The sequence below is a fragment of the Sinohyriopsis cumingii genome, chromosome 8 (genome assembly GCF_028554795.1).
Source record: "Sinohyriopsis cumingii isolate HCF-2022 chromosome 8, ASM2855479v2, whole genome shotgun sequence".
Classification (NCBI taxonomy): domain Eukaryota; kingdom Metazoa; phylum Mollusca; class Bivalvia; order Unionida; family Unionidae; genus Sinohyriopsis; species Sinohyriopsis cumingii.
In genome coordinates, this window is record NC_142968.1 from 21,839,620 (window position 1) to 21,855,688 (window position 16,069).

At 33.6% G+C, this 16,069-nt stretch overlaps 1 protein-coding gene across 5 annotated transcripts in view; it reads left to right on the forward strand.

Annotated features, from left to right (window-relative positions):
- The window catches only part of LOC149793122 (disintegrin and metalloproteinase domain-containing protein 10-like), a 122,217-nt gene extending 107,612 nt beyond the window's left edge, over positions 1 to 14,605 (forward strand). For 3 of the 5 annotated variants that reach the window (XM_089967028.1, XM_089967032.1, XM_089967029.1), the window contains exons 18-19: positions 1,610 to 1,657; positions 5,766 to 14,605. In XM_089967028.1, the coding sequence (XP_089823154.1) occupies positions 1,610 to 1,657; positions 5,766 to 5,885 (168 nt within the window). In that variant the 3' untranslated portion in view covers positions 5,886 to 14,605. The remainder of the gene's footprint in view (positions 1 to 1,609; positions 1,658 to 5,765) is intronic. The other 2 variants (XM_089967031.1, XM_089967030.1) reach the window with 1 other exon arrangement.
- The last annotated feature ends 1,464 nt before the right edge of the window (positions 14,606 to 16,069 follow it).

Below are 16,069 nucleotides of genomic sequence, written 5' to 3' on the forward strand. Positions count from 1 at the left end.
TATGTAATTAATTGATTATTATGTCATCTAACAAGGTATTTGGTGCATTTTACACAGTTAAAAATAAAGTTTAAGAATCAGATCATTATTCATTAATTAATATATTTTATGGCCATTCAGCCTTGTGCGACACATATGGTAACTATTCACTTGATTTATTTCATAGTATATTGCTGTCATATGTTTGGAAAGTAGTTTGCAAGTATCTTTAATAATGCAGTTTTCCTTGTGATATCTATATGCAAGACTTTCATGTATACATCATTGTGGATGCACAACACAATACTGTGGCCATCTATCTTGACAAAATTGGAATTTCTTGCAATAGTTTGGTCACAATCCCACATCCCATATTATTTTCCTGAAGTGAGGATTGATCTGTAGTTTTCATTTGCCAGATGTGGTTTTAATTAATCTTTAGAAACAGTCATCTTTGTCTGTCTTTGGCCAGATTGCAAATAAATTTTGGGTCATGGATTGATATCTATCTATCTCTTTGTTCACTCATTTGGCATCACCATTCTGGGATTACATTTAGGTCATTTTCTCTCAAACTATTACTAGTCGAGTCACATAGGTTAATACTTCAATGAGTCATCTGGAGTACTTTCAGTACAAATTAGGTCAATGAGACCTGGATTTAACAGTTGATTGAATATGGATAATCCTTGCATTTAGCTAATTTTCTCATTTTTTGGCTTTGATGTCATGGAAATTTAAAAATAATAGCGTCATTAGGAGCACTATAGCCATCATATGGGCCCCGAGTGGTCTAAAGCACTCTTCATTATGGATCACTGCCATCTCACCTCTGTCTGCGTGGGTTTGAGTCTCGGATTTGGCTAATGTGGATATGTGAGAAAGCTTGCCAGTAGCTTCTCGTGGGTGAGTGGTTCCTTCCGGGGTTTTCCCGGGTTCTTCCTCCACCATTAATACTGGCCACCATGTATAGCCTATCATGTGCTGAAAAATGGCGTTAAACCCTACAACAACAACAACAACAACAGCCATCAGGAACTTTAAAAATAATAGTGTCACTAGGAGTACTACAGCCATCAGGAAGAAATAGGTCACAGACCTATATTTCATTGTTCTGTGATTTACTTTTCTTTTGAACTTTGTTAATTTAGGTAATGGTTTGCTTTTGTCATTTTCTTATAGAGTGTTTCTTGTAGAGTCACATAAGTTATTATTTAGATGTGTTACATGGAGAATAAATCTTTGAGTGAAGATTAGGTCATTGACCTTTATTTCTTGGGCCATTGATTTTAATCAACCTTGTGTTTAACTCATTTTCTCATGTTGAATAGTGCAGATGCATAATTAAGTGTACTACGACCATCAGTGAATACTAGATCATCATGAATGATCTTTGTGTTTTTCAGTGATTTGTGCTTACTTAATTGGGTTGAGTTAAATTTTGCAAGGTTAAGGTTAGTGTTTAACTTTTTTCAGAAACTATTACTCACATAAGTTAGTATTTAGATGTATCATCCCATAGATAAAAGGATTCAAAAATCTGCACCCCATGATTAAAAATTCATTTAAAATGCTGGTGCCATTAGCAGTTGTCTTGTTATTTTTGTCCTAACTACTATAATTTTAACAGGATCGGGATTATGACTCATTAATGCTTCACCCTTCCCAGTTTGAAAAGGTAAGAAAGAGAAATGGACTTCAGATACCTCCCTGGCTTTCACTCGTAGGGCTTTTCTTGAAGGTGACATAACTTGATTACATATCCTTAAATCCTTTTCTTGTTGTCTCAGTAAGGGCTGTTCTATTTAAACATACATGCTACCCAGAGAAGGCTGCTTTTAAAAAAAAAATATATGCCAGGGTACTTTGATTTCACAGAGTTCATATTAAAATGATAAGAAAATTATAAATTGCATATGTGGTTGAGTACCCCAATTTAAAGGTACTTTCCCTGGGTCCCATGTATGTTTGAATGGAACAGCCCTCACAAAATTATTGCAAAAACATAGCAAGACATTGGTCAGGATATTGCAGTAGTGCATGCTTTGCATTTCTTTTGGCCCAGCTTCAGTTCCCAGTATGGATACATGTGATGGCAGGTGTGTATCCAACATTGATAGTTGACTCCTGAGTCTTTGCCCTCTGCATGAAAGATCATTATACTCATTATGATGAGTTATCTCCCCTTACAGCAAGAATAACATTGCTGCCACCACAATTTAAAATCTGCTAGAGATCTGAAGACTGGCCTTTTCTCAAGTTAACCTTGTTCTCCAAAGAATTTGACAAAAAGTAATGGATAATATAAAAAAATTCACATCTAGGTTAGCAGAGTTTGCACTGTCCTTTTAAAAATGTCAGCATTTTCAGGAAGAAGTCATTGCTAAAATGGCAAATTATCATTCAAAGCAAGACTGACCCCATAGTCAAACATTTTATGCCGGTCTTGACATTGCATAGCAAATTATCATTCAAAGCAAGACTGACCCCATAGCCAAACTTTTTATGCTGGTCTTGACATTGCATAGCAAATTATCATTCAAAGCATGACTGACCCCATAGTCAAACATTTTATGCCAGTCTTGACATTGCATACAACCACATATCATCAGTTGTGAGCCATTAAAATATATATTATATAAAATAAAAAAATTCAAGTAATTGTTGTAAAATATGATACATATATGATGTAATGCTGACAGTGATTTAATGGCATTCTGGCAAAAACTGTTAAGTCATGCCATGATTTCTGGCTTTTGTTTATCTCAGGTTAGTGGAAGCTTGCATGGTGAATATGTGCATGTCTGTCCAGATCTTCATATGGACATGTCTTTAGTCCATCCTTCAACACCTTTAATTCATTGTTTAAGACCAGTGGTCAATATTCCATCTATGAAGACAGTTAAACCCTATTCCCCCAAATGAAGAATTCATATACAAATGAAAATGTATTTTTCTCTTTAAAACCACACAAACTTGTACCTACAGCAATAAATGTATGTACAGTACATTATTCATTGTAGACAACAAGAAAAGGAAGGCTGGTTTTGAATCAGAACCTGATACAAAATCGGTTCTTTCTCTTTGCACAAGTTGATGCCTTAATTTGCCATTACATGTGAAAATGGATCTTATAACAATAACAGAGGTGTTTTCTTGCTGTGTAAATTAACATTTTGCAATTTTTGTAGGCTTTTTATTACACTGTCAGGAAATAGTCTGCCTTTTATGGATATACTCATGCTTTCTAAATATAACTTTGGACAAAACTGATATTAAATGCAAATCTTGATAAACGTTCCCCAAAATAAAGCTTTTCGTTGCATCAAATCATTTCTCATCTTTGGAGCTTAGGCAAAACATAGGTATCACTTTTCCAATTGCATAATATATGTTGTTATCAGTGGTCTGATTGACCTACTTTTTACACTCTATTTGAGATACGCCTTGGGAGAGCAGCTCAGACATAGCATTCCACAGAATTCTATTGGAGGGAACATATTTTAAGTTGATCATAATGTTTTAACCAGACACTCCAGTTAATGTACAACACATGTAAGAGTCAGCCAAGCCAACATTATGCTTACTGTAGAATGAAAGCCATAATTAGGCAATGCCTAAATTCTGCTTCAATCCTGCTTATATTCCTCAAAATCCTAAAATTCCTGAGCTTGACACTTTGTGTCAGACAATCACAAATACTTATGTACCATCATCTTTGATTTTCTGTGAAGGAAAGTGCTCACTGAAAATTGATTTCAGAGCTTTCTTACTCTCAGCTATAAAGATATAGGTTTGAATCTACCAGACCAATCTGGAGTACCTGATGTGGGGATACCATTGGGAAAGGCACTCAAGTACAGTTGTCTGGGTGCAATATTGCTTTCTATTATAATGATAATACCAATCATGCATTTCAGCAATCAGATTTCGATTTAAACCACATAACTGATTCACTCTGTGCAGACTTCTTCAGCTATAGGGCACTTCTAATTAGCATAGCTGAATAAGATTGCCAGTGTGTTTGGAACATTGTTACAGATTGTATGCCACATATTTCTTTAAAAAATTTTTACAGCAGTTTGCCAGTGATGTTAATATTAACCTGTGTTACAAACTGTATGGCACATTCTTTACTCTTCCTCAGCAGTAGTTTGCCAGTGATGTTAATATTAACCTGTGATACAAATTTTACAATATATTCTTTACATTTTGACTACTGTAGTTTGAAGGTGATGTTATTATTAAACTGTGGTGAGGGTGCTACTTGTCTGTGCTCCCCATGTCTTGCATTCTTTCACATCCTGTATTTACCTATGTAACAAGGGCACTAGTGATATTATATGCTGCTGTTATGATGGATTCTCATTGGATTTGGCAGGATGGTAATATTGTTAAAATATACTAGAGGTATTATGTAGATATGCACCACCACAATAACCACGGTGCCAAACAACATTGCCACCATAAATCCCTTTCCATTTTAGTGCACTTCATAGCACAAATGCAGTGTAGCATCTTTGCATTATCCAGCTATGAACTCATCATTAGTACATTTCTTTTCAAGCATGTTTGCTAGATAGACTGTACATAAATAGTAACAGTCAAAGGCAGTAACCATGGATTTGACAGGCACACAAGATTTGCTTCGTAGAGAATTTTATATGTCTAAAATAGTGTCAGCTTTATGATATGATGACACTGATGTGATGAAAAAGTTGTAATATCACAATGCAACCTAAGGTTAATGATAACATCACTAGAGAACACCAACCACATACACAGAATAGACTCCCATTGTAGATAGTGTTATCCAGCAGGTCAGGATCTATGATTTCAACTGAACAGGAGTAGATCTTGATCTGCTGTCAAAGTTCTCTTGCCAATCCTGCTTTTCTTTCTTGTAACCAATCACTTCATTCTGAGATAATTGGAGATTCCTCATTGCACAGGTGTGGGTCTATTGACTATTTGTATTCCTCTGCTTTATTCTGTGATAGAGTTGCTCTTTATTGAATTATCTATTCTGCTGTTGTCTGTTCTATTATTCTCCTTATCTTGAATATGAACATTTTAAGAATTACATGCTTTTCATGAATTTAATTTATAGCACTTGTTAAATGCAACAAAATATCAAATGAAGCAACATCTCCCAGTGTTATCTTAACAGATCAAGTAACTTGTAGGATACCTTTTAGCAATCAACTTGGCTGCCCCTGTTGTTTGTTCTACTGATGACTTGTAACAAACTGCATAGACCCAGATCTTCCTGCACATTATTTGCTGGTCTTGCAGTTCACAGTTTTACTTGACATAAAAGTGAGAATATATGGTGTACCTGCTTAAAGAGAAAGATTTATATTGCAGAAACTAAATAAATAAACATTATTTGTCACCAAGTTCAAATCTGAAAGCCGTACTACAAATATATGCAAAATAAGAACACATTTGTTACTACACATTAAGTAATACAAGACAGATATTTTCCTTTTAAATTTTGTGATTTCTAGGGATCTGTATTTTATCAGATGTATTGGTTCAAGTTACGCCACTCACAAATCTTGGATAGAAACCCCAGTCATGGCCTGAACTAAACAGAAACAAAATCATGTATATTTTAGAATGTGACAGTTACATATATTAGCATTTTTTTCAGATTAGCAAATTAAAACATAAATAGCATATAAATTGTAGATCAGAAATCGCCACATTTGTCATCGGCAGCAACAACAAATGATCGTTCATATTAGTGTGATAAAATAATCTTTAACGCTTCTCATTTCTAGGGACCTCAGGGACCACCTCCTCCATATCCAGGAAGCAGCATTCCAGGGGCGCCAGCTCATGGTCACGGCAAAAAGGGAAATAAACCACGAGGCAGCAATTTTGAAATGAAAAGAGTATAAAGAAGTGTTCATCTTAATAATTAGCCATTAGTATATTTTTAATTTATGAAATAATTTCATTTTCCTGCATCATATTGTAAGAATCATATTTGAATCATTATTTTGTCATAAGAAGTACTATTAACATGCTTGTATTCTTGATAAATAAAATCATGCTATTTTCTTGTGAAAATTTCTGGTACCATATTGGATAAAATGAAAGAAAGCATTGCAATTCATGCAGGGTTAATCATGAAATACCTTTACTTTATCTACACTGACAAATTAAATCCAATACACAATCTTCAGTATTTAATCTCAGCAGCTAATGTTAAGGATGAACAATTATAATGCTGGTTTGGGTAATTGGTTAAATTCACCATCACATCTTCGTGCTATCCCAACAATCTTAATTGGGTTCATTGATATTGCCCCCAGTCAGCATAATGAAGTTTATATGTACATGAAGACAACCTGGATATAATGACTACCTTTAGCTGGTTCCTTAAGTAGATGTTATACACAGGTTTATATGTAGATAAACAGACTTTCCTCTGATATTTTCTCATCATCTGTTTAGATAATTTTGAAAAAAGAAAATTGACATTACACAATTAAAATAACTTATTTTCTGTATATTTGTAACAATTATATATTCTCATTCATTACTGTTTTGTTTTATTGTATTTTATACTTCGATTTAGATCAACACTGATCAGTTCAGTTTTTTTTGTGTCCAGTAATTTATTATATAATTGTGCAAATGAAGTGTGTGCAATGCCACTGTCTAGTTGCTTATTTCTGATTTTCGTTTATGATGTAAAATATTTTAGTATTAAAAAGAATATGTTCTGAGGTACAAAAAATAAAGACATCATTGCTAAACTGTTACATATGGAATGTTTCAACTTTTGTTGAATATTTTTTTACAGGCTTTTTAGATAGTATGGCAGATATAAAGCTTTGTTGAGCACAATGTTTGAAAATCATTTTGATATGTCACATTATAATTAAAAAATTTCATATTCCTTAATATATATTCTTTTCCATTCATAATTAGCATGAAAAATTAATGAACTTAAGATGATTTTTTTAATGAAAGGCAATCATGTGATTGATTATTTTTAATCAAGAGATTGATTTCCTTGTGAAGAGGAAAGTAGGAAGTTTTGCCAGAAGAACTTCTCTTTAAGAACGATAAAAGTATTTGATAGTCATAATGGTTGAGAGACTGCAACAAGCCATTGAGCTGTATAGGGTTTGGAACTAAAATTTGTGCACTGTACTAGTGGTAAATAAAGTCTACGCATACTTTACAGACTTTTCAGGTGAACATAATGTTTATTGCTGCTGCACGTTCCAGATACCGAACTTTTAATTACTTTTTCCAGCTTTGCAATAGCAGTTTATGATATTTTGTTACACTTTACTTAAAACTGATCAAACTTATGGAAAAAAAATCAACTGCCTTACTGAGATGGACTCGTCAGGGTTGGCAGGTCTGCTTGATTGTCATTCTTTAGTTTATTTCATACTGTAATAGGTCAGTCCTTAAAGCTAATAAGAAATTAATTGTCTGTTGTCATCTTTCATTTAATCAGTTCTAAATTAAAAATAACACTATCTTTCTGGGCCCTGGCTACATACTTTCGAAATATCCCTAGGTTTAAAAGCCTTGTCTTATGCACATTCCATAGTTTTCCCCTCATTTTCCCGTTTTTCAACATATGTACCACCATTATCTTTCTGTACTCATTCATTTTTGCTTTGTCTACTTTAATACTTGTTTTCTTTATTTAAGAAAAAACACCATTTTATTTCAAGCCTATATTTTCACTTTAGTACTATCTTTTAAGTCATATTTTGCCTGTACAGCCCATTTTAAAATATCATTAACCTGTCATTATTAAAATAATGCAAGTCAGCGAACATGATTTCACTTAACTCCCTGTGATTTTGCCTCCATGGGAACAGGTAAGTACAACAAAATAAAGGGAATATGGGAACTGCATTATCATTTTGAAATTAAACCTATACAGCTGTAAATAATGAAAACTTTGTACATATTTTTATTATGTACTCCAGTGAATGTTTTACACAGTTTTCTCCTGGTGTTGAATGATGTTGAGAATAAGGTTTAATTGCAAGAGTAAAGTAGATCTGAGCAAATCTAATCAAATATTCCCAGAATGTCATACTTTATTGATGGAAGTGTGCAGTATTATTTATTTTATCAGTCTTTTTGTGTTTAAATTTTGAATGTTTTCCTTGAAAATCACTTTTCATTTGATATATTTCTTGGTTTTTAGCTAAACACAGATTAGCTTGATGGCAAAATGTAATAAATAATAAATACTGTTTAGTAACATTTCAAGTATAATTCAGTGTCATTGTTTGAAAAATATTAATAATAGATTTGTAACTCAGTACTATCCAAGTTATATTTCTTATTTATGTTCATGAATAATTAATGTTAAATTTTAAACAGTATAGGCCCAAATCTGCTGTCGCATAGTGTGCTGCAGAGATGGATCTGTGATGTTCATTGCCATATCACATTATGTTTTTGAGTTCCTGTTAACTTGTGTTTCTATTATCTAGCAAATTAGAGAGATTAATTTTTCAGACAGTGCATATATCGCTTTGATTCTGGGACAGTATACCTGACTACATTCAATTCATCTGTTTCAGTGGACACTTATGCCACGTGCCAGTTTGACACGACTTTATGTCATTTGATTTGCTGTATCTATTATTTCTTTCTTTGGGAACTGTTCTCCTATGTCATTGTATTGTAGAATATAGTGTCCTGGCCTTTGTCTCAGGCACTAGACCCATCTAAACAACATCGTAGGAGAAGGCAGTACTGATATTACTATTAGCAAGTGAACAGTGTAGACTTTGATCCACTGGGCATTATACCACCACATTCTGAATGGAGTATTTTGATTGGACATGTACAAGAGCAGTGTTTTCACCTAACATGTGTAAACAAAATGAATTCACTACAGTTTATGTCTGATGCTTAAATAAACATTTTTTATAAGTTGCTTATGAGACATTTGAAAGGTCCGATAGACCATGACAATGTGTAAAAAGTAATTTAAATTTCAAATTCTGTACAGTTTGAGATCCATAACAAGAACTAGTCTTTGAGAACTGACTGGGTGCCAGTAGTAGGTGATACATTGTCTGTATAAAACTGTTGGAAAATAATTAGTTGGAACTCAGTATCATTAATAGAAATATAACAAAATGGCAAATATTGGTCTATGCTGTTCACATTTCAGTACACATTCTTTGGGTTTTTATGTTTGCTCCTTCTTACATAATCTCCTTTGTAAACATTTTCTTCACACAAATTATCTAAATCCATAACTCATTCGCATATCCATTTAACTGATGAAATTTTTAAAATTTTCTTTGATGTAGATACTTGTACAGGGTCTTTTTTTTGAGCATGTGAATGATTTACACTAGTTCTGATAAATACCATGCAAATAACTTGGCAGTGTGTAGAAATCCTGCCTTTGTTTACCTAAGTAAATCCCCCTTTTAGTGAATGGCAGGGTGAAATTCCCTTTCCGTTAATTTTCAGTTCTAGAATAGACCCATCATTTGAACAAATATAATAATAGTTATCATTTGTAAATCATGATTATACCAAGTTTGCATTCATGCTAACTATAAATTAGGCAAATTTCAGGGTACCTTTCTGTTTGGTATTATCATTTTCTTTGAATAAGATTTTGTCATCAACTTATTAGATTTTATCATCAACTTTTTCATCATTTATTTTTGTTTTTGTTTTTACTTTTGTGACAGTATTGAAAGGAATGCAACATCATACCTTTTAAAAAAATTACTTTGACAACACATTTACTTTAGGCATAGATATATCTCATATATTGTTTACTTATTCTATAACTGACAATGTGACAAAGGATATAAACCAGATTAAACTATATGATGTGAGAAGATCTGCTTATTTGTATGCGAGTGCAACAAATAGAGGAAAGAAATGAGAAAAATTTCAAACATTTTGAAAGTATTGCTGTGCACATTTTATGCTGGTAATTTCATTGTTACAGTCACGGTTTTGTTTCACATCTGTTTCTTTGGTAAAATTTGTTAGGTAGTTTTAGTCGCTAGTTTTGATGGCTTGTGTCTCAACAATATTAGCATAATAAACAATGGATACTATTCATTCACCTGCAGCGTAGGCCATGTCAACAATGCAGTGATTCAGCTTTAAATAAGTTATGTATGGTCCACATTCCCAGACTTTGGGAAGGATAACTTCAGTAATCATACTTGGACTGTGGAATCATAAAGCTGTGCTGTTTGGTATTCATGCACACCTACCCTACTTCTGACCATTAGGCATGGTCAACATCATTTAAAAAAGAATTATTTTTTTTTATACCAGATAGGGGAGAGGCAAGACTTAAAGTCTCTGAATTGTTTTGGTTTTATTCATTCCTTTTAGAAGTCTATGTCAGAATCATAGAAGCACCTGTTACAGTCAATTCGATTTTTTATGACTTTGTATATGTTAGATTTATTATCTCGCCGGCTTTAGCATAGTTAAACATCAGTGGCCTTAATATTAATGTTTCGTTTAAGTTTTTCTGTGGTTAAAAGTCCTAAACCCTTGGAGGGCATCATGATTGTCTTCTTCCAGAGTCATTGGAATAGCATGGACTACAGAAAATGACTTAGAGGTAGTCATAGTGATAATTCCCAAATTGATTAGTTTTGGTGGACAGCCTTTTGTCTAGATGCACAAGAAATAGGTCTGTACAAAGTGATAGCTAAGGAAAATAACAGTCAGTGACCTTTCAGCTGTCAGTGAAAACAATTTGAGAGAAAAAATAATTTAGTTTCATTAGCCTGAATATAATGCTTACATTGTTATTAGTGAGAATATATCAGTGAGTGGCTGAATATAATGCTTACATTGTTATTAGTGAGAATATATCAGTGAGTGGCTGAATATAATGCTTACATTGTTATTAGTGAGAATATATCAGTGAGTGGCTGAATATAATGCTTACATTGTTATTAGTGAGAATATATCAGTGAGTGGCTGAATATAATACTTACATTGTTATTAGTGAGAATATATCAGTGAGTGGCTGAATATAATGCTTACATTGTTATTAGTGAGAATATATCAGTGATGGCTGTGAGGTTATTATCATGGGCAGTTAAAAATGAATGCTGTTTATGCCAGGTCTGTTGCAAGAGCAAAGGTTGATGGCTGTTACATTTGGCCTATAGAATCAGGCAACTCTGCCTTGTCATATCAATGCTTTCCTGTTATCTTTCTGACCTACTGGCAAAGGTCAGGGTCATTTGAAAAGCTTAAAGATTTTGTTAATGTTTTTCTTTATTTAGTCACAAGTTTCAAACCATTTGTTCTCATATTTGGACTGACTGAATTAGAGAACTTTGATGTTTCATAACCCTTCTCCCCAACTCTTACTCAGACACAAGGGCAAGGTTAAGTTTTCCATTAAAGTTTACTTGTATGGTCGTAAGTTACAAGTCCTGGATGAGATGGCTGTCATACTTCATTTGAGAATTAGCTCTGGCCTTTCATAATTATGTACTCCAACCATCCGTTCGATCATCATGCAAGGTCAAGGCCTAGGTCATTTGAATGAGAAATCATGCATGTAACTGTACCAAGCAGGTCAGTGGGTGATTTTATATATATATATATATATATATATATATATATATATATATATATATATATATATACATACATACACACACACACACACTTTTGAATTTCCTGTATTGGTTCCAATTGACTGTAGGTAGTTTTCATACAGTGTTATCCATGTTTGTTTTTATATCCTTCCTGTCCCAGATTCTTTTTCACCACAATAATTCTAGAAGGACATTATGGGTTAAAGCCAAATTTAATATGAGGGTTTACATTAAAAAAATATAGGTCATACTTGATTTTTATAATTTTTCAACAAATTTGTATGGAGTTATGGCCCTTGTTTGATATGAACATAGCAATTGTATCATATTAGTAGGGACACCTTTGTTGTATGGACAGTATTAGCCAGGTTCTTTCAAGGTGTTATGAGAATGTAAATTGACATCATTCACACATTATTTGTTTTTTTAAATATTGTAAAGTTTTCTGTGATCAGATAACAGAATCTGAAGTTTGTTACCCAAAAGGGAGATTTGTAATTTGATCATTTGGATAATCAGCAGTTATAAAAAGAACAAATTCTAGGGTTTACTTACAAGTCCTTACTTACATATTTTTGTCCCAGCTCCTTTTGCAAACATTTCATGTAACTTGATAAGAATATTTTATGAAAATAGTTAATACAGAACATCTCCAGATCATTTCATTGCATATTTAACATTCATAATGCATTTTTAGTTGAGGAATTTTGTATCATTTAGTACCTAAATGTTTAGAGCTCAACATAAGACTGGTTTTTTAAGCTAATATTATTAAAGTTTGCTCATTATGCTTATTAATTTTCCTGGTAAGCATATGATTGGGGCCCCAAGTGGTCTAAAGCTCTCACAGTTACAGATCACTGCCATCTCACCTCTGTCTGTGTGGGTTTGAGTCTCGGGCTTGGCCAATGTGGGTATGTGAGAAAGCTTGCCAGTAGCTTATCATGGGTTGGTGGTTCTTTCCGGGGTTTTCCTGGGTTCTTCCTCCACCATTAATACTGGCCGCCATGTATAGTATCTTGTGCTGAAAAATGGCTTTAAATCCTTTAACAATAACAACGCATATGATTTAGTTTTCCAGTCCAAGGAAAGACAATCTTTCATAAGCTTTTTGTTTCTTTTAGATTGCACTGATTTCATTCTCGAATTCATTCATTCATTAGAATGACCACTATGCTCTGTCACAATGCTGTCGGGGGAACCTTGTAGGCTGCCTTATAATGAAGTATATGTGATACTTATAATTTTCTACCACTTAATGAAATGGGACCCATGAATATGCTTGTTGAATAACAGGAAACATGTTATAATGAGGGGCATTATAGTGAGGGAATGCGGTATAGATATAATTGTGTGTAATCATAAGGCAGAAAAAGAACATAAAAATTAATTTCTATAATAGACTTATCATCAGCCTTATTAATCATTTACATCTATGCGAACACAAAAAGTTAAGCATAAAGTCAGTATATCTCTCGTAGAATTAAGGAACTTCTTCTACAATGGTCCCTCAATATAAAGCACCCCAGTATACCTCTGCCCTTCTAATAAGGTCGGTTTGGTCACAAATCCCATTAAATTGTTGATTTATCGGTACTTGTTAAATTATTTCACTTAAATAAGCTTTTGGCTTGTGAGAACGAATTTTAGTGAAATTTCACTTCATTTAATACCATCTATACTCATAATTCAGGTAGAACTGCAAAGGATATGGACTGTGATCTACTATCACATAATGTGCTGGTAGATCATGGTCTGACATGTTTGTTTTACTGATTACCCCAAGCAAACTGCGTGGCCTTATATCTGCTGGTGCATTATGCAATGGCAGATTGGAATCTGTACAGTTGGATCTGATGGGAATATATATATATATATATATATATATATATATATATATATATATATATATATATATATATATATATATATATATATATAGTACCCAGTTTATTTGCAAACTGGTACTTCACTTGCAGTGTTGGTCATGTCTTTGGCCACATTGGCAGTTTTATAAAGAAAAAACACTAACTTGAGAGAGAGTACAGAATATTTTTGTATATTCTGTGCAGATAAGCTTTAATACTTGTTTTTGGTTGACAGCTTTGTTAATGGCTGGAAAATATCAGACGAAAATAGTTTTTTTTAAAAAAAGCTGCAAATGTTTAACAATGTCCAATCTTTTTATGACATCAACTAACATTTGTCCATTTTTGACACTTTATATTTGTAATCCTACATTTCATTAATGAAGTAAAGTCTTATATAAAATTAATTTGCAACAGCCGTGTTATAGAATTCCTGCTGCATATAAAATTTATAAAAAGACATTTTTTGCCTCATAGTTTTAATGCTTCTTCTCCTACTGTAATATTTTTAAAAAAATTTTTGTTGTACTGAATTGATGCAAACATTAAAGAAAACATTTATTTTAGACAGTAGCAAGACAGCAGCTACATTTAGGTGCAAAAATAGACAAGTGCCAGTGAATTTATTTAAGAGGAACCTGAAACTTTTGTAGAATGAATCTTGTTTTCATCATTAGGAGTGCCTTGAAACTCTCAGGAACTTGAATTAATTGGATTATGGTTATACCATTTATGGATGGCTCAGATTATTGATGATTGCTTGCATTTGACTGATATCAAAACTCTATTTTCATACTGTGATTGAGCAAAATATGTATTTTAAAGGGAAATTAACTTCAGAAGTTCAGTCTTGTATAAAATATTTTGGGTCATTTGATGAACATGCTTAATTTAGGACTCCAAGTTTATCTGATTGATGATTGTCTCTCAACACTAGTTGGGTGGTCACTGCGCTGAGATGTTCTGGTAGGGTGGACCTTGCACCGAATTACATCAGTCTGTACAGAATTTATTTAATGTAACAATCATTAGAGAGAATGAGAGAGAATACCTTGAGTATGCAGCTGTTGTTAATATATTTCCATGGCAAGTCTCATTCTATTATATTATTCAGTAGTGTGACTGAAATGAATAAAAGCCCTTAATCATGAATATTTATTTCAAAATGTTTTTCTTACAAACCCAAGTTCTTTTGCTTTAAGATTAACAATTTCCTATCTCTATGATATTCTGTGTTGAAAAGAGGGAGGGAGAGTACAGTGAAAGGCTATTTCATTAAAAAGGTCAAGTTGTGTTTGAGATCAAAAGTGCATATGATCTGGCAGAAAGACCAGTTAAAATGGACATCTCTTTTTGTCGTCTGTCAAAAAATGTAAGATGGAAATCAGCCTATTATTTTTTTTATCATAGCTCTGACAAAATGTATCTAAATTTGAAGCTTTGGGGCTGCTATTTCTTGTGAAGTCATACCTGATACAGAAAGTATGGGAATAACTGACAGTCTCTTTTTCTTGAGCTGTGGTGGCTGAGTGGTCGATATGTTTGACTTGTTACCAAAAGTCTGCAGGTTTCCCACCATTGGATCACCCAGTTTAGACTACCATGTTGTGTCCTCTAATATATAAACTCTTGTACATATTATGTTATCACTTGTTTCCAAATCTGTCCATCCGTTTTATTTTTATAGCAGTAATACAATACCAAACTACAGTTCAATTGCTTTCCTTTTCTGGGAAGTACTAGGAAGTACTCAGTCAAAGGGAATTATTCTCTCCTGCATATAGTATTGGAGAACCAGAATTGAAAAGAACATTATCTCAGTCTGACTCCTTAGTCATAGCCAACACATCTTCCTCTCTTTTATATGGACTACGATCCTAGTATATATGTGCCAGAGGGTCTTGGTGATGGATGCTTTCAGTATAAAGTGTAATTATTTGTACATGTATTCCTTGCTACCTTTCAAAGTGATTCTGCAGATGCTCCACCAAATCCAGATCTCCACTTCTTGAAAATACAAACAGTAGATGGGTGAACTCAAGTTTGGGAATTAAGAATTCCCATTACCGACTTCATGCCATATTCAAAAAGACTGAGCAACTTATCCCTAGCATTGCCAGTAATGTGCATGCTTGGGATAATGGTCTTGATCCAATTCAGCTATCCCTACATGTACCATGCACAGATTTGTGTAGGCAGTATAAATATGTTGTTGAGCACCATTGATGGTCCAGAAACGTGAGACCATTACATGTGGATAAAAAAAACCTTCCCCAGATGGTGTACTGGGCTTGGCACAGCAATTACATAAAGAAAGTTTCTGTGTCATGCGGCCTGCATGATATTAGATGACAACCCTGGCAGTGGAGTGCCAGTAGCTTCTCATGGGTCAGTGGTTCTTCCCTGGGTTTTCCAGGGTTCTTCCTCCACCAGTTATACTGGCCTCCATGTATAGCCTATCTTGTGCTGAAAATGGCGTTAATCCCTAGAACAACAACAATAGGTGGTGCATGGTCAAAGATAAAGTAAACATGGAAGTGATAGGACAGTCGGAAGAGTAATGGTAAGAAAGTCAGAAATAAGTAAAAGTGTTTCACTGTATGCTTTTGTCCCTTC